Source organism: Apaloderma vittatum, unplaced genomic scaffold, assembly GCF_000703405.1.
Source record: "Apaloderma vittatum isolate BGI_N311 unplaced genomic scaffold, ASM70340v1 scaffold21846, whole genome shotgun sequence".
Classification (NCBI taxonomy): Eukaryota; Metazoa; Chordata; class Aves; order Trogoniformes; family Trogonidae; genus Apaloderma; species Apaloderma vittatum.
Window position 1 is genome coordinate 21,215 of NW_009721526.1, and position 27,622 is coordinate 48,836.

The window sequence follows — 27,622 nt, forward strand, 5'->3', positions numbered from 1 at the left end:
AGGTCTCTGGTGTATCTTTGTATTTATTAAATTTGGAATTTTTACTTATATTCTGTTTACATTCAATTTGGAATTTTTCAATACATTTTTGAGAAAAACATTTTTCTGACTGTTAATTCTGTAATACGATTCATAAAATATTTGACTTCTGAAGCTCAAGGGGGAGAGGAGCAAAACTGCTTACAGATCGCCATGTGCTTCCGTGCTTCCGCTTGAGGAATGCATAGCCATAACTGTGGGAGTCATAAAGTCGTTAATTAAAAACTTCATGGTTGTGTTGCGCCCTTTTTTAAAGATAAAATGCAGAACTTTTTCTTCATCTAAAGCTATGCGCGTGCAGTATTTAAAACAGAGTAAGTGGCCCTATTTCTCTGGTTAATTACCTTAATAAATCAGGAGTGGGCTGCTGGTATTTGAAAATCCTGTGCGTGGTAGACAGAGCGAGGGAGAACAGTTTTCTGCAATGTTCTGTTGTTGGCCTATAACAGTATATAATGCACTCAAGTCAAACGGATAGTACTGATATGATACCATCATGGCTGTATCAGAAGTTTACTGCAACAAAACTAAATGCTTATGTAATTGTTACCAAAAAAAATGCACCACCACTCAGTTTTTCCTATAGTGAAATTACTCTTTGTTTGCATATATGAATACGTGTCTGCACAGAGAGAAATAAGTGTGCTAATATACACATAATCTGTGTTCTTAAATACATATATACACACACACATGCATTCCAAATGAATTGAGCTTGCTTCTTGAAAATGGCTAATATTCCATGGAAAGGAGAGATGGAAAGAGGGAGTGATGTTATGGAAACTAGTCAGTCTCACCAACAAAGATCAATTTTGTAATGAACGGTGCAGACACGCTGTAGAAAGGCTGTTCTTATCTCTATCTAAAACAGGAGGCAGCAGATGGACATAGGCAGACAGGAGGGCAGGATGGAGAAACTCAACAAGACTCACCAACAGCAGCCTTATGCATTCTCTATGCCAGTGCAGTATGTAGATGGTGGTCAGGATTCAAGAAAGACTTTGACTGAGGATGAACTGGAAGTGAAAGCAGGTGGGCGATATTTGGACTAAGAATATAGTGCAGGAGATGAGAGCAGAGGTTCCCCAGAACTGAACAGGAGCTTGGTTTGACAAGGATGGTAGCAGTGGGTGAGTGAAGGGGCTGAATGGCAGTGGCAGGTCCACGGAGGCAGCCCGGAAGGGATGGGGAGCCAGAGTGGAAGTATGCAGAGAAAAAAGTTTATGGATGAGTAGGCCAAGAAAACTGACATAAAAAACAAATGTGGGAAGAGACATGACAGAATTAGGGAAATGTAAGGGAGTCATCCTTTCTTTGCAAAGTGAGCAACTCTAACCTGTCAGTGTCATTAATAAAAGACCAATACTTTCAAAAAGCCTTTTTCACTCCTTTTCTCTCTAGTGATTATAGAGAACTTAAAGGATGTCTGGCTTAAACAAGATACCAGACGTTCGGACACAGTCACATGAAAGGAAGGGTCTATTTTCATTACTTTATTTGTTTTAATGAGCATCCTGCATTATTTAGCATTCATTCCATTTTATAGGGAATAATAGTTGATGTTTACAATTTATTTTCTTTACTTACAGAATGATATATTACATACTGAGAGAAAATAACAGTAGCTGCACATGGAAGCGGCAATATCTTTCCATCTAACATTCTCCTCTCTTTCCTTGTTACCAGGGTTTTTAAAACCTGATAATGTCCTACTGAGATTTCCTGAATTTATTTGTTTACTCTTTATTACATAAGGAATGATTTCTGCCTGTTTGAATATATTTCTGTGAGGAGTGCTGACATTCTTATCCACACTTCACTTGTCATTTCTAGGCCAGACGGTTAATATGATTTCCTGCTATGAGCTACTTACTGTGTACAGTTCTAACATGTGTTGCAGCAAGGCAGTATATTAAAGTGCAGAAAAGGCTTATGAAAGAGATGGATATTAGGCGAGAGTCATTGGGTTCTCTTGGGCAAAGTCAGTTAGTGTGCAGCATAAATGTGTTCCTAATAGTGGTAAAAGGAAACACTGGTGGACTTCATATTCGGAGCCCATCCTTCTCACACGAATACAGGGGAACTGTTTATTTTTGTGGATAATACCAAAAGAGGAGCGGCTGCAAGCCTGCGGAGGAGGGATTAGTGTTCCAAACAGGGAACTGAAAAACACAGAGGACTAATGAACAGCATCTGGACAGGACCACAATCTTTTCTCTGGGAAAAGGCTGAGGGCTGTAATGATTCCCAAGCTGGGTTTTTATCCACACAGTGGTGATTTTGCACAGAAAGGCGAGTTTGTGCTGGGAGGCAAAGACAGGTGTGTCACCCTGGAGATGCAAGGGCTAATGGCTCCACTGTGCTCAGTGCACGGCACTGCCGTAGAGAAAGGTGTGGGCTAATGTTAGAAAATCAAGAGGGGAATGACAGAAGTTTGTAGAGGTCTAGAAAGCAATTGTGAGGAAATACTGGAAGAAATTGAGGTCGTTTAACCTAAACAAGACTAAGGAAGAACATAGTAAGTACCTTTAAATACATTAAGTGCTCCTGCAGAAGTGAAGAGAATCATTTATTCTCTTATACCTTGCAGGCAGAATGAGAAGTAGTGGACTTGAAATATGACATGAAGATAAAGGTTAGATGTGAGAAGAAACTTTCTCATAATCAGGACAGATTGCTTGGGGAGACTGTAGAGACTCGGTTACTGAGTATCTCGAAGAACAGCATAGACAAATGTTAAGGAAGATATCAGTGCCCAGCACCCTACCTGGAATATGAGGTATGAAATAAATAACCTCTCATGATCCCTTCCTAGCCTGTTTTTCTTTGATTAAAGCTGAATTAAGAAAGGAAAAGCCCTGGGCTGGGCAAGTGATCTCAAATTTAAAATGTAATAGAGTAACTTTGGGCTTGGTCAGCGAAAGTATTGAGTAGTTGTGGCTACTCTCACTGACCTCACCCAGAGCAAAAGCAAAGCAGGATTGCAAGGATGAGTTTATATTAACTTTTAATATTGATGAATTATTGTCACATTGGCCTTGTCTTGTCTTTACTGTAGCTCCTATCCTGGCTGTTATGAAACTCTACATCTTGTGTAGGACCTTCCTGGGAATTTTCAGCCTCTGATAAAACCTGAGCCAAAAGGGCTCTTTCAATGGGTTTTCATTTTAAAACTGTTGAGATTACTTTTCCACAATGGTATTTACTTGTCTTTTGGCCTTTTAGGCAGTGTCCCAGCCAGTCACTATAAGTGGTAGTTTAATTTATGGATGTCTTTCAACAAGTTTGAAGTGTGAAGAGTTGATATGTACAATGTCAGCCTACAATTGTTAAGAGGATTTATCCAAGAAAAATGCAAAGCAAGAGGATTTCCTAGAGAGTGGTATTTCAGACCTACTGAAGGAGTTGTTGAATATTTTTGGAATAGTGTTTTTTGGACATTTGGGGATGACCCACATGAAATTACTGGAAAAAAGAAAAAAAAAAGAGGCTTTTGTGATAAATGAGTTACAACACAAGTTGGAGATATTAGCAACAAAACGTTTGTATTTTTTTCTAGGAAAACAAAAAGTATTTTTATTAAAATTCTATGAATCTTGACATGAAAAACTTTCAACAAAAGGATTACACTTTTCTGTGGGAAAAAAAATGACTAGTTGATTGGTTTGTTTTCATCAGCATTTTTCCTAGTTTGTCTCACATCACCACTAGAGTCTGTCTTTGCTATATTGCTCTTTTCGAGTGCACAGATAAACTCTTCTCTCCTTCATGCACTCAGAAGTGTATTTGCTACTTTTTCCTGAATCTTCTTCGTTTTCTTTTAGGAGTGATCTTTATCCTAATGAAAAAGCGGAGGTTATCAGTACTGGACCATTTTACCTAGACAAATGTATAGGTGGCAGCACTGTGAGGTTTTTTCTATCCCAGGGCTCTTGTTTCTTCTTCTTCGCTGAGTCAATTTGTGTCTGCATCTCTCTGTCAAGGCTTGGCCTGATGAATCCATTTACCCCACATAAGCCTCCAAGCAGTGATCAGACAGAAGCAGCATCTGGTCCTTACCTCTGCAGGAGGTGTATATGCTGAGAATTCAAAGGTAGAAGACTTTATATTGCTAAAACTCTCCTGTTCTGCAGGGAATACTTTTTCGTACCACTTGTACTCAACCTGGAAAATTTAGGATTCCACGAGGTCAGTGAGGCAGAGAATCTAGACAAAGTATTTAAGGCATGCATAATTTTATAAGTATCAAAAATTTGTGTAGTGGACAAAAACTTTGGAACATGATATTTTTTTCTGGCCTCGTGGATACAAAATCTAAAGCTATGAGCAGGTCTAGGGTGTAACTGCTCTATTAAAAAAAAAATAGGAAGATAGACTTGCTGGCTTTCTCCTGTCCTAAGTTTCCTGTGTTCTCTCTCTCATAATACAAGAAGACACTCCAGACACCACATTTCTGGGGATTACCTTTCGTGGGGTTGAAGCCTTTGGCCTCATTCTTTTCCTCACAGTTAGAGCATTCATAAGCCCCTGGAAAGACATTGTCTGTCATGTCTTGTTGCTTAAATATTGTGATCGAGCCTGTGAATAATCTCAAACTGCTTTGACATGTTCATAATAGCTTTTGTTCTACTTCTGTACCCATCCATTTCCATTTCTTAAAGTGCCCTGGCACAGTGTGTTCCAACTTGGATGTGGTCTGTGATGGTTTGACTGGGAAAATCAGACCGATACCTTTAATTTTTGCAACGGTTTGGAAAGTGAAAATGATATAGCTGGGCCTTTTTCTTTCTGGCAGGTGGGTTTGTTTCGCCCTTTGATGAAAGTTGTTGAGGAGCGGTCAGCTGAGCCAGCGGTACCCTGCGGAGTGACGTGGCCGTGCAGCGGCTTTTTCAGCTGCGCTGTGTTGCAGTGAAGGCTGCGTTAACACCAGATGCCAATCATACACCACCAGTGGATTTGCAAGATTATAGGACAGGAAAAAAGATGAAGGTTAAGCACAGGGCACAATAGAGATTACTTATGGTAATGAATTGTATAATTTTTCTAGACAGATCTGGATTAATGTTTATCCCAGGCAAGAGATTACTGTATGTCTGATTCTAGTTGTAAACAGACATTATTAAACAGAAGGTTTATGTTCATGAAATGCGACTATGGGTGTTAAAGCACTTATGATTTATTATGTGCAAAGAGAAAAATTAACCTGTTCATCTGCTATAGTACGAGATGCGCTGTGGATTTTTGCATAATTTGGAAGGCATCTGCTCCTTTGGAATACAAATAACCAGTGAAATGAGAAGGATTCTCCTCTCATTTACACTGATCAAATGCCCTACGCTGCATTGATGTTGAAATGGTGTAACCAGCGGAAGAATAGTCTTATGTGCTTTTATAAAGCAATAATATTTCTATGAGAGATAATGCTGGCGAAGTCTGTTTGCTTGTGAATCTTTAGAGTATTTTCTTGCAAATGTTCAGAGAATTTAACAGATGACTTTATTTGGGTATCCCAAATAATTCCCTTTCACTAATTGAAAACATAATGTTTAGAGACTTTCAATTAAAAAAAAATAATAATGTGTTTTTCACATTATTTATTTGCAACCCATTTTTCTCCTGCTTTGTTGCATCACTGCTGTTTAGCATAAGTGAGACATAGGTACAATATCTACATTTTTTGATACTGCCTTACCTCAGTAGCTAAATAATCACACCTGAGTCACTGATTTCTGTGTTTTGGGTGAGTTGAAAAATCTCACCTTAAGGAAACTTTAACCAAACTCCAAAACTTCGTTTCTGGGATGGAGAAGATATTGCAACTTTTTTACTTGCTAACAAGGAAGTCTCTTTTTCACTGTAAAAGCAAAGAAAAGTTACAGTTATCAAAATCTGTTCATTCTCTTTATGGGCTGTATTTGTAGCCAGCTGATTTTTGCATAATGCCATTTGAAATTATCTGTTTAACAATGATGGATGATACAACTGTGTTGCTTTCTCTCCACTTTGTAACTGATCCGTCTACTTATAGATTGCATTGGACATGTTGCTGATGCTTTATTTGTAAAATTCACTCACGTATGTGAGAAATTTGTCTGTTGAGTCTTACTGACTTCACAGAGGCTTCTCAGATAAGTAAAGATATTCCTATGTATAAGCAAAACCAGCTTATACATAGCAATGTGGAGCAAAAGGGCCTAGAAATAATATGAGGTGTGCTAAGGGCATTAGAATTTAAACTACATCTGAATAAAATCATAGAATCATAGAAGCACAGAATCATAGAATCATAGAATGTTAGGGGTTGGATGTAATCAGCTCGGAAGTTCTGAATGCTTGAAGCAAAAAAGTTGCAATCTAAAATTGCCAGCAAAATACTTCATATTTCTTTTTAATATTTCTTATCTATATTTTCCATTTGGTGCTACAATATATATATCGTGTCATGAGAAAAACATAACTTTAACATTTGTAGTAATTATCAAATCTTACAGCGGCTGTGAAGGATTAGTCCAGAGTTAAAGTCCGTAAAGAAATTAATTAACCAGTGCAAGTTTCTGTGGGCTTTGTTAGTGGTTCATTGTAGCCTCTGAAGACAATGGAAAGTTCTGGAGGTACCCAGGATGCAGGTGAGAGTCCTTCAGGGAGCTAGGGTCAGCCACACTGCACTGCTGAAAAGTTTGTGCAGCGAAGCATTGTATTTTGGGAGGCACTAAAATGTACACGCCGCTCTTTCCTTTGCCGTGTGTGGGCAGGCATCGATAAGTCATGGAGATGACCTCCATCTTCCAAAGAGAAAGAAAGCTAGAAATGAAGACACATTTCTGTTATCAGTCTGCTGTGGGTCGTAAGTTGAACTGGTGTTATATTTTCCTCTGAAAGCCACGTAGCCCTGACACGGTGTTTAACAGTGTTAAGCTTATTGCTGCTGAGCTAAACATGTCTGAAGCGAACGATGACCCTCACGTCTTGGCGATAGCAAAATGTCTCCCTGATGTGATCCCGCAGACTTGGAGCATTAAGTTAATTTTCCCCTGGATTTCTGAGCTGCCTTGTTTTTACCCGGCCAAGAGCTTGTGAAGAATACAGCTTCTGACCGAATGACAGAACGTGGAGGGTGAAATTAGATGCATTCAATTAGAAGATGACAAAAAGCCTATCTAAATATTTGTCAGGATGCTACTTATGGGCCAGAGTGTCCAGCCCGGGAAGTGAAAGGCGGCTGTGCTCAGGACTTAATGGTCTGGGAGGGAAAAAAATGGGTAAATCATCCAGATTCTTTACGAGCTTGGAGAGGATAATTGAGGGTATCGAGTGGGCTGTTATGCTCCCAGGGATAGCAATCCCTGTCGTGTAATCTCAGATTAGTTTTTTCTTGTATTCACTTAATACAGAATTAACCGTTACAAAGTTTTCTGGACCACTTGAATGAATAATGTTGGTATTTGATGGCTTGAGGATGGATAATGTGGTGGTTTATGGGAGGTGTTGAAAAAAGAAGGGCTTCACCTTCTCCACTGTAAAAAAGGAAAAAAGAAAACACCACAAAACAAACAAGATCCCAAAGCTACAAAACCCAAAGAAATGAAAGAGCCAAGAGAAACGTGCTGACTGTGAGATTGTTGGGTTTACTGGTTTTCCAGAGGATAAGAGGGTGTACTTGAAAACTAACATTTGGAATTAGTAGTCAGTTAAACAGAAAGAGATCGAGATAATGCTGCTTGGTTTGGCCACATCTGTTTATCTGTAAAATAAATTTATATCAACTTTTTAAAGTAAGAGAGCAGATATCTAACTTGTAATTTCCTGGTCAGAAAGTTTTAATTAGGAAAATAAAAATGTAAATACAGCATATCATGTTTACTTTTTTTTTTCATTTCTGTTACAGCAGTTCAAGAGAGAATGTGACTATGATAGGGTTAATCCAGCTACATAAAAATCCATGCTGTGTATGATAGTAGTAAAGCTTGTGATCCCTTGATCTTTGATTACATCCAAGCTAGTAAATATCTTATGTTTAATCAGAATGAGTTGTTCTGCATGTAGTATAAGTCACCTTCACAGATGGGATGTAGCAGCAGAGTTGTTCTCGAATATTTGTTTTAATCCTTTCCAGAGCAAGCACGCTTTATGTTTCTTTGTGGTAAATCAGATTCAAGCAACTAAAGACCAGCACAAACGAAAGACGTTTAGTTGCAGTCAGGAATAAGACAGTGTGGAAAACATTTTTTTCCTTGTTAAGAAAAATATAACTTCTTAGATCCTTAAAAGGTATTTTATACTATTCCATAAACAGAACTAACACACCTTGGCTTCTTTTTAGACTGAGATGCAAATATCATTATCTAGAATTTCATCTTAAACTGTTCATACACGTTTCTAGCGTAGGAGACTATAAATATATGGAGACTAAGATTTATGGTGGTAAATGTTCAGCCTCTTTTTTTATTCTATATTTTAAAGAGATTTAGTCAGCACGGTAGCTGGTCTGTGTGCTGGTAAACTGAAATTCTTAAAACGTTATCATCTGTAAGACTAGTGATTTTGTGTGGTATGTTGGCGTCCTATTTACCTAAATCTGTCATAATTGCCTTCCGATACATCTTCCTCTGACACACCAAATATTGAAAATGAGAGGACTCTTTGCTGGGAGATTTTCTACTGAATGTCATTTTTCTGTGTTCGCAAATTGATGGCAATAACTGAGCGACCTGTAGTTAAATGCGTCTCAATTTCTCTCACTTATTTTTCCTAATCACCACACAGAGCCTTCTGTGCTCAGAGGTGTGATTAGATTTAACCTGCCATCGTATTTGAGGAACTTTCTATACAACATATTATACATTGCAAGAATTATATACATAGATGGTGAGTCTAGGTGTAATATATAAATAGACATAAAGGTGAGTTGCTCTCATGCCAAAGTTAATTCCTGGGGTTTTTTTCTGTTTTTAACAGGAAGACTGGAGAGCCCCCACTAATTAATGGCTGGATTCCTTACCTTGGGAAGGCATTGATTTTTAGAAAAGATGCTTTCAAATTCTTACTGGATCAGCAAAAGAAACTTGGAGATATTTTCACTGTACATATTGCTGGTGAGAAATATTTTAGTGTTTCTCTTTATTTTTTCTATCAGTGAAATTAAATAATAGTTCATATGTTTAGTTTATAATCTTCCTTAGCCAAAAACATTTTTATGTAGCATAGGCAAATAAAAATTACTTGAATACACATGTATTGAATGCATAATAAGTATCCATAGGATATAATTATAAGCATGTGAATTTCTATAGAGCTATAGGTATATATGCATATTGACAGAATTTGTAGGCATGTAATGCATGAACATAGATTTTGCCAGCACATTTAATTGTGTATTGTAGTGGAGGTTTTTTGCTAAAGAAGGGAGAACTAACATCATCTTGACACTGCACAGAAAAATATCAGATTAAATTTAGAAAACACTTAAGAAAAAAAGTGCAGAATATGTTCTCACACATTTTACAACTGGTTGACAGGAACACAAGGGAATGAATGACACATTGACTCAGTGATACAATCAGGACTGGAACACAGAAACTTCCCGTTGGCAGCCTCTTATTCTGATCATGCTTGCTGAAAATAACAATATAATAAAGTATGATATAACCTTGCTGCTTTCTGTATTTATAGCTATATTACTACTAGACTGGTTCAAATACAAACATTTGAGTGAGTTCACATACACACTGAGCTGTAGAAGAAAAACACAGAATGAAACTGGAATCTTGAATGAACTTAAGTATATCTGTACGTAGATGTACATTTATATATATACATAAATGTTATTTTTACAAAATCAGTTTAAAATCCAGTATTTTCCTCTATTCAGAAAAAGGCAAACTCTTACTATTATAGGTAGATGCAATGGATCTTTCGCCCCTTTACATGCTGATATCCTTCTTCAAATGATCAACTTCAGAGTTATCTCCGTTTTATCTATTCCATTTCAAGTAAAATTTTTAATTGTAATGTATAAAGTTTGCTTTGTAATTTCCTGGCAGTAACAAAAGCTTTATATTTCTATATAAGTAATATTTTGCAATAAAAATAGTTTTTATTTAAAAAGCAATTAATTAAATTGCAAGCCGTATGTTTAAGTAATAAAATTTTTCTTCCTCTCACCAAGTCTTTTTTTTTTCCTTTGGAAGAGCACTTTTGCATTAAATGTGTGATTTCTTTATTTATTCAGGTTTTTTTCTTTGGAAACTGTTTTGCTCAGAGTTTTTTTCCATCTTAAAAGTTAGTTTCACAGATTACAAGACCAACTTTTGTTGAAACACAGTCTTTTTTATTCTTAATGCACATTCACACCATATACAGTCATGGCTGCTTACCAAATACAGATTAATAATTATAATTCAGAGACTACCTTTGTACATTCATAAAACCAGATACAGTCATACTTTGGAGTTCTTAATTTGTTTAATCAAATATTTAACTCTCTTTCACCTCCTTATTATTTTATGCAAGACTATGTTTAGAGGTTTGTGTGTTTAAGCAATCTACGAGTGTAATTTAGTTTAACAAATTTCTATTTGCATGCTAAACAAAATTCCGTTTCAGCTAATCTCCCTGTGCTCACATATTTTGAGGAAGCCTTCCTTGATAAAGACTGAGGTAAATGGAGTGAGGTCTGGGTATAATTTTAGCCTTATGCAGGGAAATCTTTGATTTTGTGAATTTGTCATAACAGAGACATCACTTTAGGTTCTCTTTTCTCGGCATGAAAATACTGACCATCCAGACTTCACTACGGAGAAACAGTTTGTCATCCACAAGTCAAGGAGGAAGGCGAATCTAGTTAGTACCTCCTGTCATGTCCTGATCCCAGGACGTACAGGATTTCTATATGTCTTACTGATTTGACAAAGATGAAGTTTATATGTTCGGCAAAGATAACGTAGCCTGCTGTATATGGACTATCATTACTTTACTCCCCTGGTGGGTATCTGAAGGTCCTGTCAAAAAATTCTATCGATATATATTGTTCTAATTATTGGTTCTCAAACTAGTTCATTTGGAAAATGCAGAACGATGCTTGGAGTTTCTGGCGTTGCCCCGTACCGGTAATGCGATTTCGCTGATTGTACTTTCCCATGTGATGAGCAAATGATTGTCATCCCTAAAAGTCGCAAGGGACATGGATGTCATCTTAATAAAGAAATTAAAAAGCACATCTTTCTATGAGAAACAATGTAAATTCCTGACCTGTCGCAGAAAATAGTTCTCTAATTGGTTTTGTGTGGTGGTGCAGCAGAATCGTTTTCCCCAAACGTCATGCCAGCGAAGCACCACTGTACATCATTGTCAGCAGTTCAGCAGAATCTCCCTAATAAGAGGACGATTACGTAAATGCGATAGTCTTCAGGGAAAAAAAAGAGAGAGAGAGAGAGAGAAGAAAAGAATAAGGAGGGGGAGGGAGAGAGAGTCTGGGGTGTTGAGATGATCATTCTTCCCAAGCTAACCTCTCTGCTTGTTAAGGGTCAGCAGCGTAGGCAGACAGCTAGGTAAGAACTTAAAGAGCTTGAAACAGTTTTGTCATTGTTTCTGAGGATTAAACTTTGTCTCTCTCCCGACAAGTTTTTAGGAATGATACGGAGTTTTACGACACTCTCTCTCTAAGACTAACGCACCGTTTAATAAAATAATCTTAAGATTTTTACACTAAGTGCTCTTACCTTTTTGAATACTACTGCTAAGTCATTCTTTTCTTTTAAATCATGATACACCTACAGCAACATATCACATTTTTCTCTCTTTGGCAAAAAGTAATTTACATTAACTCCTTAGCAAGCTGAAGCCTGCTGCAAGCATTACCAAAATAACTTCCATCATTAGATGCCATCTGAAATGCTTGTCTTTCATCATTAGCATTAAAAAGCTCCAGAATACATTATTAGAGTAATTTCTTAACTATCATACAAATACTGGATTCTATGCTCGAATTTACCAAAGTTGACAATTTTCATATTTTCCACATCAATCTGCTATTTCTAGGACACTGTAGAAACTAAATGGAGATAACCAGGCTATCTGCAGCACGGGTGTAATGCAGACTGAAGGATTGGATAGAGAAATATTAATTCTCTGTTGCCATATTAAAAAAAAAATAAATCAGAGAGCTTTTACAGAATCAAAGATACATCTTTTATTTTGACTTGTTTCTACAGTACTAAATAAAATAGCTCGGTGATTTAAACCATTGAGACTTGGAGTGTGACATTTCTATGTGAACATGTCTACTTAGGTTTTTGTGTTGAAGGATTTTTTTGCAATCTAACAAGGAAAGGCTTGGTCCCTGGTGGTTTCTGTATAAATACATTCAATATTTAAGGCTTCCTGATTTGTGATATGTTTCCACTTTTGGCTGATCTGGCAATTACTTTTATTCGTTTTCTGATGGAAACTCATAAGCATCAAGATTTTGATTCAGTTTCAGGAAAGACTACTTTCAAGAGAGAGTTCTTGGCACTAGCTGCAACAGAAAAGCATGAGATGGGAGGGGGGAAGGTGCGTTTTAAAATACAAAATAATAACTGGAAACTTCAGGAAAGATTTGCATTTGTTGGTCTCTGACACCATCAGGTACAATAAGTGGGAAGAGACCTCATCAGTGACAACGACAGGGTTTAAAAAGCAAAATTAAGGACCATATTGAAACTCACAAAATTTAAAATCATAACTTGAGGTGAGAAAGTTTGTTCCAGTTTGGATGTTTGCTGCTCAGGGTAGAGGAGGTGTTGGGGCATGGTTTTGTAATTAGCAATCTGTTCCTGTATGGAAGAGCCTGGGCTAACCGGTGTAGCCGTGCAGTGCATCTGGGTACAAGTATGACTGTAATTGCTAAAGGCTCCCATACCCACTCTCACAACAACAACTTACTTATTGCGGTTAATTAGCTCTAGATTTTTAGTCTTTTTCTAATTAAAAAGATCTAAAATGAGATTCTCGGTGAGCTACATAAACAAGCTGCCTTTGTTATAGAGGGGTTCCACTCTTCTGACTCTACAGACCTTTAAGTATTTTGCTTTATGTGTTTGTATGCATATTGTTGACTTGCAGTGATGTGGTCTGGAGCCTGAATTGATTCTACAAAATGAATTATATTTTGGTACACACTTACTTTTTGCTACCAGGAACCTGATGAGAATAATAAAAATCGGGATCTGTGGTACTCTGTTTCTCAGAGATTTTTTTTTCCAAAGTGTATGCTAGTGTAGAGTGAGTTTTGATTTAAAATTACTGCTAAAATTGTTTGTTTGTCTGAAAACTCATTTACTGAAAATAATTTTCTTACTTAAAAATGATAAAAATTGATGTGCGTTTGCTAAGTTTCTGATTAAAGATCACAAAGAAACTCATATTTTGCATCAGAAATAAGCAGATGGTGGACAGATGGTTTAAATTAATATTAATTAAAAATCTTAACTTAAATTGTTTACCCTGTAAACGCAAAGTTAGGAAGCCAGCTTTCATCTTTAGGGTTAATAACACTCCAAATCTATTTATTAAAAATTGCTCCAATGGGCACTCTTTTCATGCCTTGATCACAAAGATGGGAGCCTCAATAAAGAGCATGACGGTGAGTGAAAGCTGGAAGGAGAGATCAGTTCTAGGACTCTTAACAAGATCCTGCAGAGGTCAAGACTAAAAATCCCTGTCAGCTTCTGTGGTTTGGGAAGGAAAAAATGATCAGAAATGAGGACTGGGAATTCAAGATCTCTTTTTCATGCCAATTTCTCGATATGTGTTTATTCTTTTAAAATTAAGTTACGTCTATGGTTGATTATGTTACAGTAAAGCAAACTCTACAAGTACCTTAAAAACCTTCACACACTGTTGACAAAAAAAAGGGGTCAAATCCTGTCTTGGTTTATCCCTTGTGTTTCCTTACTGGTTCGCTGGGATTGCAGTGGAGGTAATCAGGGGGAAAATTACAGCAGCCGGTAGTTGTAGAAGAAGTCCAGAGCACACCCAGGTTTACCATAGTGCACTGTGTGTATATACAAGTCAGAAGAAGGAATAACGATGATAATTCAAATATCACTATATGGTAACCATGGATACTTGTTGACATTTTTAGTGGTAGTGACTACTTTATCTCAGGACATCTGTCACGGAGCCAAATTTGGCCCTCAGTTAAGCGTGTAGTGTTCCCATTAGCATCAAAGGAGATTTGTCCCTTCAGTGAGACAGAATTAAACTGTAAGTGCATGAAGCGTTGCTATTTTCCTGAGTTTATAGCTAGGCTATTTCACAAAGGACGTGTACATTTTGATGGGCACCCTTTTTCCCTGATACACCTCTTCGTTCAAGTTGAGAATCAGAAACTCAAAATTAAGTCTTAACGTGGGAATCATCTATAAAGAGTTAAGATTTAACTGAGCTTTGGGAGCATTATAATCTTGATTCATAATAATTCACCAAGATTCTCTTCTTTGGTAGTTGACTTACAGCTTAGAAAGAAAATGCAGGATTTTTTTGACGTGAGCAGCTTGAAAAGGTATTGAACAATGCAGACCTGCTCCTCTGGACAGGCAGCCGAAGGTATGGCTGTGTCACCTCATTAAATACCTTGAGAAGGGTAGGAAGTTGTCGGTACACTATGCAAAATGCATGACAGTGCTGGGACAGTGTGTGTCCCAAAATGGCACTGACATTAAACATTGTTTCTTAGCCATTGTAGCCAATGCCTTCAGAATCAAATCTTGAGGTAGTCGATTTACGGATGCTAAGCACATACTTAAAAAAAAGTTAGCAAAACTTCAGGGGAAAAAAAAAATATGTGAGAGAGACTTTAAATGCTGGGGGTTTGCAGTTAAAGCTGTATCCAGGAGATTCTGAGTCTCTGTGTCATCTGCCTGAAAAAACATGCTGCCCCGGTGGCATGTTTTTCACTCCAGGCCCCATTGTTCATTTTCCTCCACACAGGTGAAATGTGCGCGTTTCTCCTTTTCTGCTGGCAAAAACCCTGCAACTTTGCAATGCTTCTACAACTCCACTTTGTTTTTTCATTAATTGTACCAGAGTAGTAAATGATTTATTTCAGAGTGCCACAACTGCAGAGACCACACCCTACTGTTGGCAAAACCAGTAGGTCAGTCTACATGGAGATGGCTTCATGCTGATTTTGGAAGAGCCATGAAAGTATATAGAGGTGGAATCTGCATCCTGGCAAAGAGACTCTGGATAAAACTTGTTGCATCTTCCTTTTTTTCTTCCTTTTTTTTTTTTTCTTGCTTTGCAATATTTCATCACTGATCTTTGCTTTGGGGATTTTCTGCATGTGTTTTTTCAAGATATTAACTCATTTTCAATTATTGTTTCTGAAATTGTCACCAGGTTATAAAAGTACACGTCTCTTCTTTTTCTTCTTTTCTTCTATTCAGGTAGATATATTACCTTTATCATGGACCCCTTTCAATATGTCTATGTCATCCGAAATAGCAAGCAACTTGAATTTCATGAATTTGCTGATAAAATGGCTTCCAAAACTTTTGACTACCCAGCTTTGTCAAACGGAAAATTCCCCGATCTCAAGGAAAACCTGCACAGAATCTACCAGTATCTACAAGGCAAGCCTTTGGATATCATTTCTGACCACATGATGAAAAATCTCCAGGATATATTTGAATGGAAATGCTCACAAGCAACAGATTGGGAAACAGAAAAAATGTACAAATTCTGCTGCTCTGTAATGTTTGAAGCCAGTTTTGTAACACTATATGGAAGAGTTCCTGCTGCAGATGGCCACAAAGTTATTAGTGAAATCAGAGACAAATTTATCAAGTTTGATGCCAGCTTTCCCTATTTAGCTGCAAACATACCAATTGAGTTGCTAGGAGCTACCAAGAAGGTTCGAAAGGAGCTTATACATCATTTTTTACTTCAGAACATGACAAAATGGCTGGGAGGGTCAAAAGTGGTCCAAGCCAGACAAGATATATTTGAGAAATATGAGCTGCTTGGAGATTATGACAAAGCAGGTAGGAAACTTATGAATGATTGCTTGTCTAAAATAAAATAATTTACTATAGACCTTTGAAATAAAAAGGCAAAATGGCGACCTTGAAATTTTTTTATGTTCTTTCTAATTGGCTAATGATAAAATGTTTTACTCTGAAACAACCCTCTATGATAATTGATTTTTTTTTTGTGCTGAGGTGGTAAAACAAGATACTTAATGGTGATAATGAGAAAGATTATAACTGAGCTGCATTTCCTCCCCTTATTCCCCCCACCCCCCCGACATTACATTTCAAACTATTCTCATTAAGCAGAAAATTAGACTTCAGAAGCCTATTGGTCCTCATTAGCATTCACTGATCCTTGGCTGGGTCTGTGTCCTAACATCTTTTAATTAGCACACTGCAAATCTAATCAGTGTAATAAACGCTATTAATCTTCCTTTTCACTTATTTTCTCCCAGCACATCATTTTGCCTTCCTGTGGGCCTCTGTGGGCAACACGATTCCAGCTACATTCTGGGCCATGTATTATCTTCTGCGGCACCCAGAAGCTCTTGCAGCGGTGCGTGACGAGATTGACCATTTGCTGCAGTCAACAGGTCAAAAGAGAGGGCCCACGTATAACATCCACCTCACCAGAGAACAATTGGACAACCTGGTCTACCTGGGTAATTTATTTTTATCTGTTAGGAAGAAAAGAGGGGCTCTCCCGACAAACTCAGTTTATCACTCATTTCTGTTTACTGAGAAGGTGGAGGACACAGCTGCCTAATTGACATAATAACACCCATTTACATCAATTATAAATTATGTAGTTTATAGCTGTAGATACTCTCATTGCATGTAAACATTAAAGCCTAGGTAATTAACTATGCAAGGTATGCAAAAGGCTAAATCGAAGCTTTGCAATTATTTGAAGAAAAAGTTGATGCCTATTAAGTTGTTTGATTCTGAGCATCTGCCGAAGTGTTAATGCATTTCAAATACTTCTGTATGGTACTGCCAAGAAAGACCCTTTTCTGAAATTAGAGGGGGATAATGCATTTAAACTGCAAATGTAATTTTTTCACAAGCAGTTTCTTTCTCTCTTTTTAACAAAACAAAGAGTTCTAAAGCAAGCTTCGGTTGAGTGATGCCTCCAGGAGAAATACACAGAAGTACAGCTTTGCAGAGTGGAAATGGTGTTTTCGGTATTGGGAAGAAAAAAAAGTACCTTTATTCAAAATAGGAAGCTCTAAGGGAGGGAGACATCTTCCAGTTCTGGACTGAGGGTTCAGAGGGAAACCCTTGCCAGTGGCCATTGAAGTTGTTTGATCCAGGAGCTGGATAGGCCTTCAGAGTATGGTTTCACTTTGTTTGCTAGTGCACAGGCACTGGCAAGATAAATGCTAAAATTAGCCCAAGGGAAGGGAGAGGATGTCGCAGGCAGGAACCTAACCTTTACACATCTGGAAGTCTCCATAGGTAGTGTTAATAGGGTACACAACAGTTGAATATAAGCTTAAAGGTTCAATACTCCTCTCTTTTTGACTATCAGAAACATTCCCCTGTTAAAACTGACCTCATGTCTGTGTATTTTGGTAGCTCATGTCCGTCTGTCTTGGTAGCTCATGACGTGAGCTGATGTTCCACTCAAACAAAGCTGTGTCAAGAGAGAGTGGTGGAGCAGTGCAGTCTCTGTGCCTGGTTTGCATCTAAGTAATAGGTGCCATTCTCCAGAATCATCCGATCTGGCATGTGTCAAGAATTTGTGTTCAAACTTTATTTGCTTCTCATAGTACAAACATAAAATTGAGTTTGATCCACTTTTTTTAGAGCATTAACATTAATCTTACATAGCGTGAGTCTAGTAAGTTGATTTCATGGCTGTTTTGATGCAGATTTACCTCTAACTGATGCAGAATGGTTTTGAAGTAGGGGAGATACTGGATGACAAGGACACTTCTGAAGAATAACGTGACATTCTAAGTATTTAATGTACTTTTAAAAAACATAAGTAAAACTGCTTCACATCAGAATTAGAATTCACCAAAATATAAGAGACAAAGAAAGTTACTGAGCATTAAGAAGATCAAGAGAGAAGTTGTTTTTTATTTTGAGACTGAGATGGGAATGGCAAGGGAAAAATAAAAAAGGAAAAAAAAAGCACCCCAGAAGTGTAAGAATAAGGAAAATAAAAGCATGTACTTCACTAAAACCATCTGGTGCAAAATGGTATGAACAGTTTAAAACATTAACTGTGTCATTCCTCTGCTGCTCCTTGAAATCTTTGAAGTACCTTGGTAACATTTGATTTATGTGTTGAGAGGGAAGTGCCACATCCTACTTTGTAGTATTCTTGTAACACTTTTGGTAAATTTTATAATCGCCTTAAACATAATGTGATATGAACAGAAGCTAGATTTCAATTCTTCTGGCACTTAAATCATAAAGGGCTGGATACTGTCCTGTAAAATAATAATATAGAAAAAAAATAATCTGTACCATAAGAGAATTAAAGTCATGCTTCAGTGGAAGGGATGTTTTGTTAATAAATGTGCAGGAGGAACAAAGATCCCAATTTGCATTGCTTGCGCACCAAAAAATCACACATTGCAGGAAGGCTTTGGACCAGCACTGCCTTTGCCCTTGCTGGCCCCAACCTCTGAGACTGAGCTTTTCCTCTTCCCACTCCCCCTGTGCCAACCCAGAGCGTAGGAAACCGGAATGTGTGTCCCTGCTCTCGAGTAAGGCAGGCCAGGTGGGATTCTTGTACGTTCATCACCTTGTCATCTCATTCTCCTGTTTTAAGCGCTCTGATTCTCCATCCTCTTTTTGGCCTACTATAGCAAGAGCCTTTTTTTGGATTCCTCATGCTATAGAGAACAAGCAAGAATTGCTAAAAAGCCTTTCTCAGGGAGCCACATTATTATTATGGTCAGATTCTTTGGGTCTAGAGAACAACACGGCCCAATTTGCTTCTAAATCAAAGCACAGGTGTGTATTTTTTATGTTTTTTTTTTAAAAAAAAAGCTTTCAACCCACAGCAAAGCTAGAAAATTTTTACCCTGATTTTTTTTTTTTTCCGATGGTATTTCTGGGGCAGCACACTTTGTCTACGTAAGACTTTTCCCAAAACGCAAACACGTGTATTTGTGTGCACAGGATAACATACATTATTAGTTGTTATGGCTCACAACGGAGCTCTAATATGGTAAACGACACATGAGAATGGTCTGTCGGTTTTTATGGTTATAATAGAAATGCAAAGGGTAAAGCAGAGATATGCTTAGTGCATGTTTAATGCTAGGCATGTTTAGTCAGTTCGTTTATTTAATATTAGTCCATTTATTTATACGGTGAAGTATTCTTGCCCCAGGTCATTGCTGAATCCCAGATATTTCCTGCAAAAAGAGCACAACTTGAAAAATCTTTTCATATATGAGAAAGGCTAGGAACCCAAAAACAGCTAATACAGAGTGCGTAGTCGTAACACAAATGTTAAGCTTTGATATCGTTGGTTGGATTGAGAGAAATGAATATATTTTCCTGGAATGGGCTGGGCAGTACCATTTAGTTCTTAGTAAGCTGCAAATGTACTTGTTTCAGATTATCGTTTGTGTTGGCACACCGTGATGCCTGTGGGTAAATGACCCCCCCCAAATATTTGCATACGTGATAGCTATTTTCCTACAATACACTCTAATAATTATAGGACCCTATTACCTGCTATGTGTTAGTGTAAAATTAACAATCCATTATGCACAATAAGTTTTATAAAACATTTACAGATAGAGATCATGTTTAATTAAAATTAACTTGCCTACGAAAGCCAAATGCACTTATGATTCGCAATGACCTTTTATTACCTGCAGTCCCTTGTTTTGGCTGGATGATTGACAGCTTGCTGTTTGGCTACCATGTTGTATTTCAGCTGACAAGACTTTTCATTTTAACTCAATTTGCCTGCCTATCACAAGCTGGTGGCAGGCCAGGCTCAAGTCACCCAGCTTTGCCTCAGCAGCTTGCTCTATTTCTCATTAGTACGCATTTATTCAGTGGAAATTGGAAGACAAATGCTTGAAGGCATGTGAACTAAGTATAGCAAATTAGGGTTTAAAGACTGAATATTTATAAGTATATTGAAACAGTTTTTTTAAAAAAATCTAGAATGAATTGGAAGCTCAGTGCTAGCTTTAGTATAAGAGAAACGAAGAGAGAAGTGGGAGGATTCTAAGAATAACAATACTATGAGATATCTCTCTCTGCCTCCCCCCCCCTTCTCTCTAGAAAATATGTAAAATCTCTCTGACAACACCTTATCAAACAACAGCCTGGCTTCTTTATGTAGCGCTCGCACAGTGAAGTTTAGCGTCTCATGTGTGTAAGAAGGGGGGAAAAAAATGAGGGTCATGTTCATTTGCTGCTTGGTTATCCCTTGGTATGCTTTAAATTGCCTTGTTTGTTCGGCACAAGCACAGAAACAGATGTTGCTCTACCGTGCTGGATAATTTACTGTACCTCATGGTGCAGAATGGAAGGCCTCCCAAGCTACCCAGCTGGTCTGTCAGCGGCGATGGCTGGTGTCTGCTGAACTATGACAACTGCAAGTAAAGGCTGCAGTTTTATTGTGCAGTTGTCATTCCTCTCGATGTATAACTCCGGCATTTGTGGAAAGCTGACTGTCTATTTTTTTAATGTGAGCCTGCAAAGCCATATAAGCTCCATTCTCCTTTGTTGATCATAATGTGACTCATTACTTTTGTCATCTAATGATTATCGGCATGATCGCTCAGAGCAAGAGCCAAGCTCGCCTTCCACACATAACTGGTACTGGAAGGTAAAACAGATTTGTCATTTACGATCTGACCGCTAAGCCACACTTTGTGCTCCATTATTGTGATTAACTTCTGCATAAGATATGCTGCCCAATTGTCATTTGGGATCCGGCAGCGGGCAGGGACTGCCACGCTTTCTGGGAGGATATCCGCCGATAGGATGTGACTGCAGCGCTTGGGCGCTTAAACGTAAGCCTGCTATTTCACAGCAGTGCTTTATTAATTATTTTCCTTCTTCTTTTTCTTTTCTCTTTTTTTTCCCTCCTCTCTTCCTTGTTCAATTTCCAGTGTCGTGACGTACATCACCACCGTTTCCAAATGGTGGGCCAGCACGGAGTTACCAGCTTCATTTTCCGTGGGTTGAAGACAGTCTGGGAGCAGAGGCTGGACCCTTTCTTTGTACCGTGTAAAGTTTTGTTGCCAGAGCGCTGCCAGTTGAAATCTATCGTGTCAGGTGCCTTGTGGCTATCCGCAGTAGAGGCCATCTTCTGGAACCAGGGGTCTTTCCTGGCTTCGTCACCAACAAGCCGATTTGACTCTGCCTGATTATAGTAACGAAGGCAGTCCAAAAGAATATGCACAGACTCACTGTACGTCACATTGAATCACAGTGCTGGCCACACAAAGCTGACCGCAGCCTCATTTCTTTAGACAAATGCATGCTTAAGGAAAAACCTCCTGCAAGAAAGCATCCAGGGCCACTTTATTTGCTTTGCATGCTGCACCGGATTTAATTTTTAGTGAAAGAACGTTTGTTATTATTTTTTTTCAGAGGCATCTACACTGGGTAGCTACCGTCTCTAATAAACTAACCTTTTGGGTGCAGCAGTTACTGTGCCTTGGTGAACACTTAGAGGAGGCTTATTTGATATCACAGAAGATAAATGCAGGCACAAATGGATTATTATGTGTAAATGAAACCCTATTTTAGGCTGTTTTTCACAATGATGATTAAAAGGAATCAAGTCACATATAACAGCACCCATACACGCTGGTGGAAAAATAGTCAGTTTTGATTACAAAGTGAAAGATGCAGCCCCAGACAGGAGCTACATGCTGATATACATGCTATCAGAATGATTTATGCAAATTATGCATATTATTCCCAAAGGAATTCCTCCTCAAACTGCCAGGATAAATTGCCGGAAATTAGCCATAAAATCTGTCGTGCTAGGAGCAAAAGGTGAAGGCCACTGGGAAAGCAAGGACATTCAGCTTCTGGAGCCTTCCAGGATGTGATGGTGGAGACAGAAATCTTGCTTTCCCTAAGCCTGAAAGGACTATGTTTTGTTTTCTCTTGGCCAATTAAAAGTATCTTTCTCTCTTAAAATTACCAGGCAAATAATGAACTGCTTTGAATTCACTCTGTCTATAGCAGACACTATCATTTGGCAGAGTGATGCAATGAAAAGAAAATAAATAAATTTTAAAATCCTCAGAATGACTATGGAATTAACAGGCAAAATGGTTTTTCTAACATATCGTCCTGCCATTACATCCAACAGTTTTTGAAAGGCAAGCTAAACAGCTCCATGGATGCTTTTGCTGGTATTTGCTTGCAACCTCCAAAATATATGTAAATGCATAAAGCGTTCGTGTCTTTCGATTGCATTGTTTTCAACATGATGCCTGAATAATGACTTTCCACCCTAAACTCGGTGCTGCCTACAGCCGACAGGATTTCTCAACACCATCAGTGAGAATCACATCGGGAAGTTCAGCATCGTGGCTCCCCCGCCCCCACCCCACGGGGTTGTTTATTGCCTCCTCCTGGTCTCTGATTCATGTTTGGTTTGGTTTGTGCTTTTTTTTTTTCCTTTTTTTTCCTTCAGCCTGTCCCACTGAACCTGTCGAGATTCAGCAGCTGTAGCCATGTATAACTTCCAGTCATCTCCCATATTTCTGATGCTTCCCCCCCCTCCGCTTTTGTTTAATCACAGAGAGTGCCTTAAACGAGAGTTTACGAATGTGCTCATCCTCCATGAACATTCGCATCAGCCAGGAGGATTTTGTTCTCAAGCTTGAAGGGAATCAAGAAGTCGGTCTGAGGAAAGGAGATTGGATAGCCCTTTACCCGCAGATTTTGCACATGGACCCTGAGGTCTATGAAGATCCTAAGGTAAACGTTCAGCTGGTCCTTCTCTTCCTACTCCAGGCACATTGCAGCAGCCAAGCCTTTTGTGATCTGTGGGTTGTTTTTGTTTTCTTTTTTGTTAATGCTGTTCCTTCTTGTGGAACAAATCTTCCTACTTTCAGATGTATTTTCTAGGGCCCTATAGGTCAAAGGATTCATGGCCTGAAGAGAGAAATATGGTGATGAGACTGACTGCGACTGCTTTCAAAGGAATTGACAATTGCACAGTGACTACCGTAAACTTAAGACTAAATGTGGGTTTTGTTTGGCAGTGGATCATTTGATACCCAAGGAGGGCTGAATAATAGAAGGTGATTTAAATAGCAAATAATGTGGGCCATTTAGCTAAGTGCCCCCAAAGCATCATTGACTCTCTGAAGCCCTATAATAGCAGTGTCTTACTTGAGCCTTATGCTTTTTCACCTCCATTCGTAGGGATTCACCCCTTCTTGATCAATTAGTAGAGTGTTGTGAACTTGAGACTGTAAAGCTGTTGCTCTTGCAGCGAAGCTCGGAGGGTAATTGTGTCATCTCCTTGTATTTTTCTCTGACGCTTGAGTTAATGAATATCAAAGACTCAAAATTAATCCACCCTGCCTCAGCCTTAATACGGCTTCAGAAGTTCACCACCTGCATGCAAATTGAACAGTCCTTGTCTCAGCTAGGTTGCTCCCCTAGATTGCTTTCTCCAGCCCAGGGTGCCACAGAGGAAGAACAAGGGTACACTCTGAGGCTGTTAAATACCTCCTCTGCCTGAGAGGCAATAGCTCATACCTGATCCATTCCTTACCCCTATTTTCGTAAGCAAATGGCTGTCTCTCAGCTATGCTGATTTCCATGTTTGACATTTGAGCCAAAGAAGAAGGGAACTGGATATTTTTACATGTTTATAGAAAACCCAGAGAGGTTCAGAGGCATTGCTCCCTAAGACTGTCCCTTTTGGGAATTTAAGGATATGAGGTTGCAGAGAAAAAATGAGCTTCAAGTGCCTTGTTAGTGCAGGACAGCATCTCTCCATGCAGGAATGCCACCAGCTCCAATGGGAGGAGGTGTGGAGTGTGTCAGAGTTAGCAGGAGTAAGATATAGGCACCGGGATGAACACTGGAGCCATGAAAATGGAAGTGATGTTCAGGAGGATTCTGCTGACTGTCCCCATCCAAAAATTAAGACAAAGCTCGCCGAGAAAATTAGGATTTTAAAATATAATCCATGTAGTGGCAAATAGTTGATTAATATTTCCAGCCTTAAAAAGTAACAACTAGCAAATAAGCTTTTTCTCATTTTATTCTTAACACTTTATTTTGGAGAACATTATTGATTTGTCAAAAGTCCATCTGTTTGTTTAGGTCCTAGACCAAAAGCATCAGTGTGGAAACTGATCCCCTCCCTTATCCAGTAATTGCCGGAATATATTACCATATTTCCATTGCTTGAATATATCTGCTTAGTATCAGCTCTGCTCAGCTTTCACAGTACAGCTTTAGTTCATATATTTTATCTTTTTGATAGTGAATGAGCAATCCACACATTGCAGTACATTGATTTCAGCACATGGGCCCTCTCGAAAAGTGGGGAAATCACTGTTCTGTTTGGTTCTTAAAATATGCAGTGTGCTTTCAACAATAACTACTGAGGATCAGATAGAGATGGAGAATGAATTTTTTGAAAGGTGCAGTATTGAGCTTGTCATGTATTTAGGGAAAACTTTCCTGGGAAAACAGGCAGCTTGACGAGATAATTTTGTAGCAATGCTTTTCTCCTGGATACATAAATTTAAGTTCAAGCTATCTTCTGCTTTGGCACTGGATTGTATAAGTTAAGCATATATTGTTGACCTCTTTCTCCATTCATCAAAGGCTAAATAAATTAGTCAGTTTTTATAAAGTGGATAAGTGAACTGCTAAATCTTGACTCAGCTGCTCAAACAGCTCTGTAAATGAATTCTGCAAATCCCATAGAGTGAAATACCAGGAAACCCTGCAGGAAACCCTTCCCAAACGAAGCTGAATATGAGATGTGACAGAGGAAGACTTATATCAATCATAGGAGACCGCTCAATTTTTCATAATACTCTTAGCAGGCCGACCATATGAAACTCCATCACCTCTTCTTGCTCAGTGTCTTCACCTTTTCCTTGCCATCAGCCACCCCGTCTCTTCCAAGAAAGCCTTGTGCATGGCTGAAAGTTCCTTTATTGTTAAAAATTAGTCTTTATTTTGCCAGCAAATTAGTTTTTAAAGAAACACTATACAACCTGAGGGGCTTCAGCAGCACAAGCCCAAGTTTGATGTCACCGTCATTGGCTTCATTCCTGTCTCACACTTGTTTTTTGCTTTCCCAATTACTTAGACACCAATTTATGTTTTTGTTAAAAGCAACTGCAGCTCTCAGATGGCTCTTAAGATGACAAAGAAAGCATAAGGTTTGACCCAGGATGTCTGTGTGTTCAATACCACAGTTCTTAATTGCTCCAGACACCAGGAGTGCACCTTGTGGAAATGCTCCAACAAAGTGAAGAGTTCTGGATTGGGCTGTTTTTTTTTAAACTATTCAGTTCATATTTTTATGCAGTGTTTTTTTAGACCAGCAGGATTTACATTCCAGGAAGTGAATCTTTTTTAAGGAAGAGGTGGTATTCTGGGCTTTCATTTCTTACTGTGCTTCTTCAAATGAAGCAATAACTTACCAGGGGAAAAAATGTCATGCTTCCTTTCAGATGGGGTGTTCACAGAGACTAAAAAGAATTACTTGTCAGTGGAAACACAGATATAATCACCCTTATATTTGTGGAAATTTCAGACCTCTGTCATTTAGAGAGACAAACTCCTGTTCTTCAACACATGAAGTTACATCTTCCGCAGCGCACCTTGTACCTGTTCCCTTGCTTATAGACCACGTCCCTTGCCACTGCTTTTTCTTGACCTGCAGTGCCTGGTTTTCAGAGCCTTTAATCTAATGGGTAGATCAGTATCAGTGTATTTTTCATTGTGGTGTGGGGTTTTTTTAATCAGTGGAGGTTGGTTTCTGTCTGACTGACTTGTTCCCAGCCAGCTCCAAATGGCTGCTGCTATAGCAGATGTATGCAAAGCAGGACAAATGCTAATGAGTGACCATAAGCAAGAAGTGTCTGTCATTTTTATTCAAAGCATGCAGGAGGATTTTGTAAGTGGTTAATTTGCCGTTGACTGAGTGAGGATGCCAGATCTCCTTCATTCAAAAACATGAATTATCTCTAAACAAGGAACCTGCTACTAGAAAACAGTCAGAAAGATGTCTGATTTATGGAACGTAGATTGTGAGCGCAACCTCAGGCCTTACTTGAAAACACCCTCTTTATAATAGTCAGTCACTGGCGGTTGTCCTGCTTTGCACACAGCTTCAGGAGCAAAACATCTGAAGGTCAGATGTGGCAAATTAAGCAGCAGCTATCCCCAACTGAAGGGAAAATTGACTGCAAAGCACTGTGTCTGGTTTTCGAATAATCTGCACCACTGGGTGCAAAAGAAGGATGGATTTTGCTCTGGCTTGCAAGAGCAAGATCAGTGCAGTGCATTAATTTATTCATAGGCATTTGCAGAATTTGGCAGATTATCCTTATTCATGATGTACGTACCACACTGAGCACATACGATGCTTTACAAGAAAATTGTCCTTCCACTAAGGTTCATTGTTCCTGCTACAAAGCGGTCAAAATCTAATTACAATCAATATAGGCCAGACACTCAGTGGATGAGACGTGGAAGTTGAAGGAGCTTGATGTAAAAGGCCTAAGCTAAGTAAGTGGATTTAAGGAGTGTTCTTTGCAGGGAAGGTAATGTGAGTTAATGAAACTTGAGGGAACCAACTAAAAGGAGAAGCTGTCAGTTCCTTGTCTTCCTCTTTATCTTATTTTCTGGGTTTCAGAAGCATTGCCGTTGTGCAAACAAAGCAACTCATGTAGCTGCCTTGTTAGATATCACAACTTTCTCTTTTATTTTCAGGAGTACAAGTTTGATCGATACATAGAGAATGGCAAGAAGAAAACCACATTCTACAAGGCAGGAAGAAAACTGAAGTATTTCCTAATGCCCTTTGGCTCTGGGATCAGCATGTGTCCAGGGAGGTTCCTCGCAATGAATGAGATGAAGATGTTTCTTTTCTTACTCTTGGCTCATTTTGATGTAGAACTAGTGGAAAACAAAGCTGTCAGACTTGATAACAGTCGGATGGGCCTTGGTATTCTCCTGCCAGACGTTGATATTGCCTTTCGTTACAAGCTAAGGGCGTTAAGAATGTGAGCGGCTGCCTATATGCCTTCTACTAATCTCCATGTTTGCTCTGTTTCATCACTCAGCTTTGTATTCCTGGAGACATTTGCTTTTCCCTCTCTGCTTTTACCTCCTTCCTATTGGCTTCTAAAGAGAAAAGCCCTTGGGCTGGAGGGATATATGAGACACAGAGACATGCAACCTGAATTTTTCTGAGCTGCAAGTATTGAGGTGAGATGACCAGAGTTCGGCTAAGTAAACAGCCCAGTGTCCCTACAAGAGGGACCCTCATACCCTTGGCCATGGAGTTGAGCACAATTTATAGGGAGGATGGCATCAGGCTGAATCCAGGCCACTTATATGGGAAATGGGTTCAG

The 27,622-nt window shown here is 38.7% G+C and overlaps 1 protein-coding gene across 1 annotated transcript; it reads left to right on the top strand.

Moving 5' to 3' along the window:
* The first annotated feature begins 947 nt into the window (after positions 1-947).
* Positions 948-27,578, top strand: LOC104275468 (25-hydroxycholesterol 7-alpha-hydroxylase). Its single transcript, XM_009871431.1, has 9 exons — positions 948-1,071; positions 1,940-2,024; positions 3,864-3,945; positions 4,835-4,947; positions 8,995-9,131; positions 15,468-16,064; positions 16,508-16,714; positions 22,804-22,982; positions 26,979-27,578. The coding sequence occupies exons 1-9, from the start codon at positions 948-950 to the stop codon at positions 27,273-27,275; spliced, it is 1,821 nt and encodes a 606-aa protein (XP_009869733.1). The 3' UTR covers positions 27,276-27,578.
* Positions 27,579-27,622: the final 44 nt, after the last annotated feature.

Bases quoted from the DNA above. Each gene is read 5' to 3' on its own strand.
- LOC104275468 (XM_009871431.1), top strand. From the start codon at position 948: ATGGAGAAACTCAACAAGACTCACCAACAGCAGCCTTATGCATTCTCT. The intron at 1,072-1,939 runs GTGGGCGATATT...CATGTGTTGCAG, and splicing joins TGAACTGGAAGTGAAAGCAG to CAAGGCAGTATATTAAAGTG. The intron at 2,025-3,863 runs GTTAGTGTGCAG...GTTTTCTTTTAG, and splicing joins GGTTCTCTTGGGCAAAGTCA to GAGTGATCTTTATCCTAATG.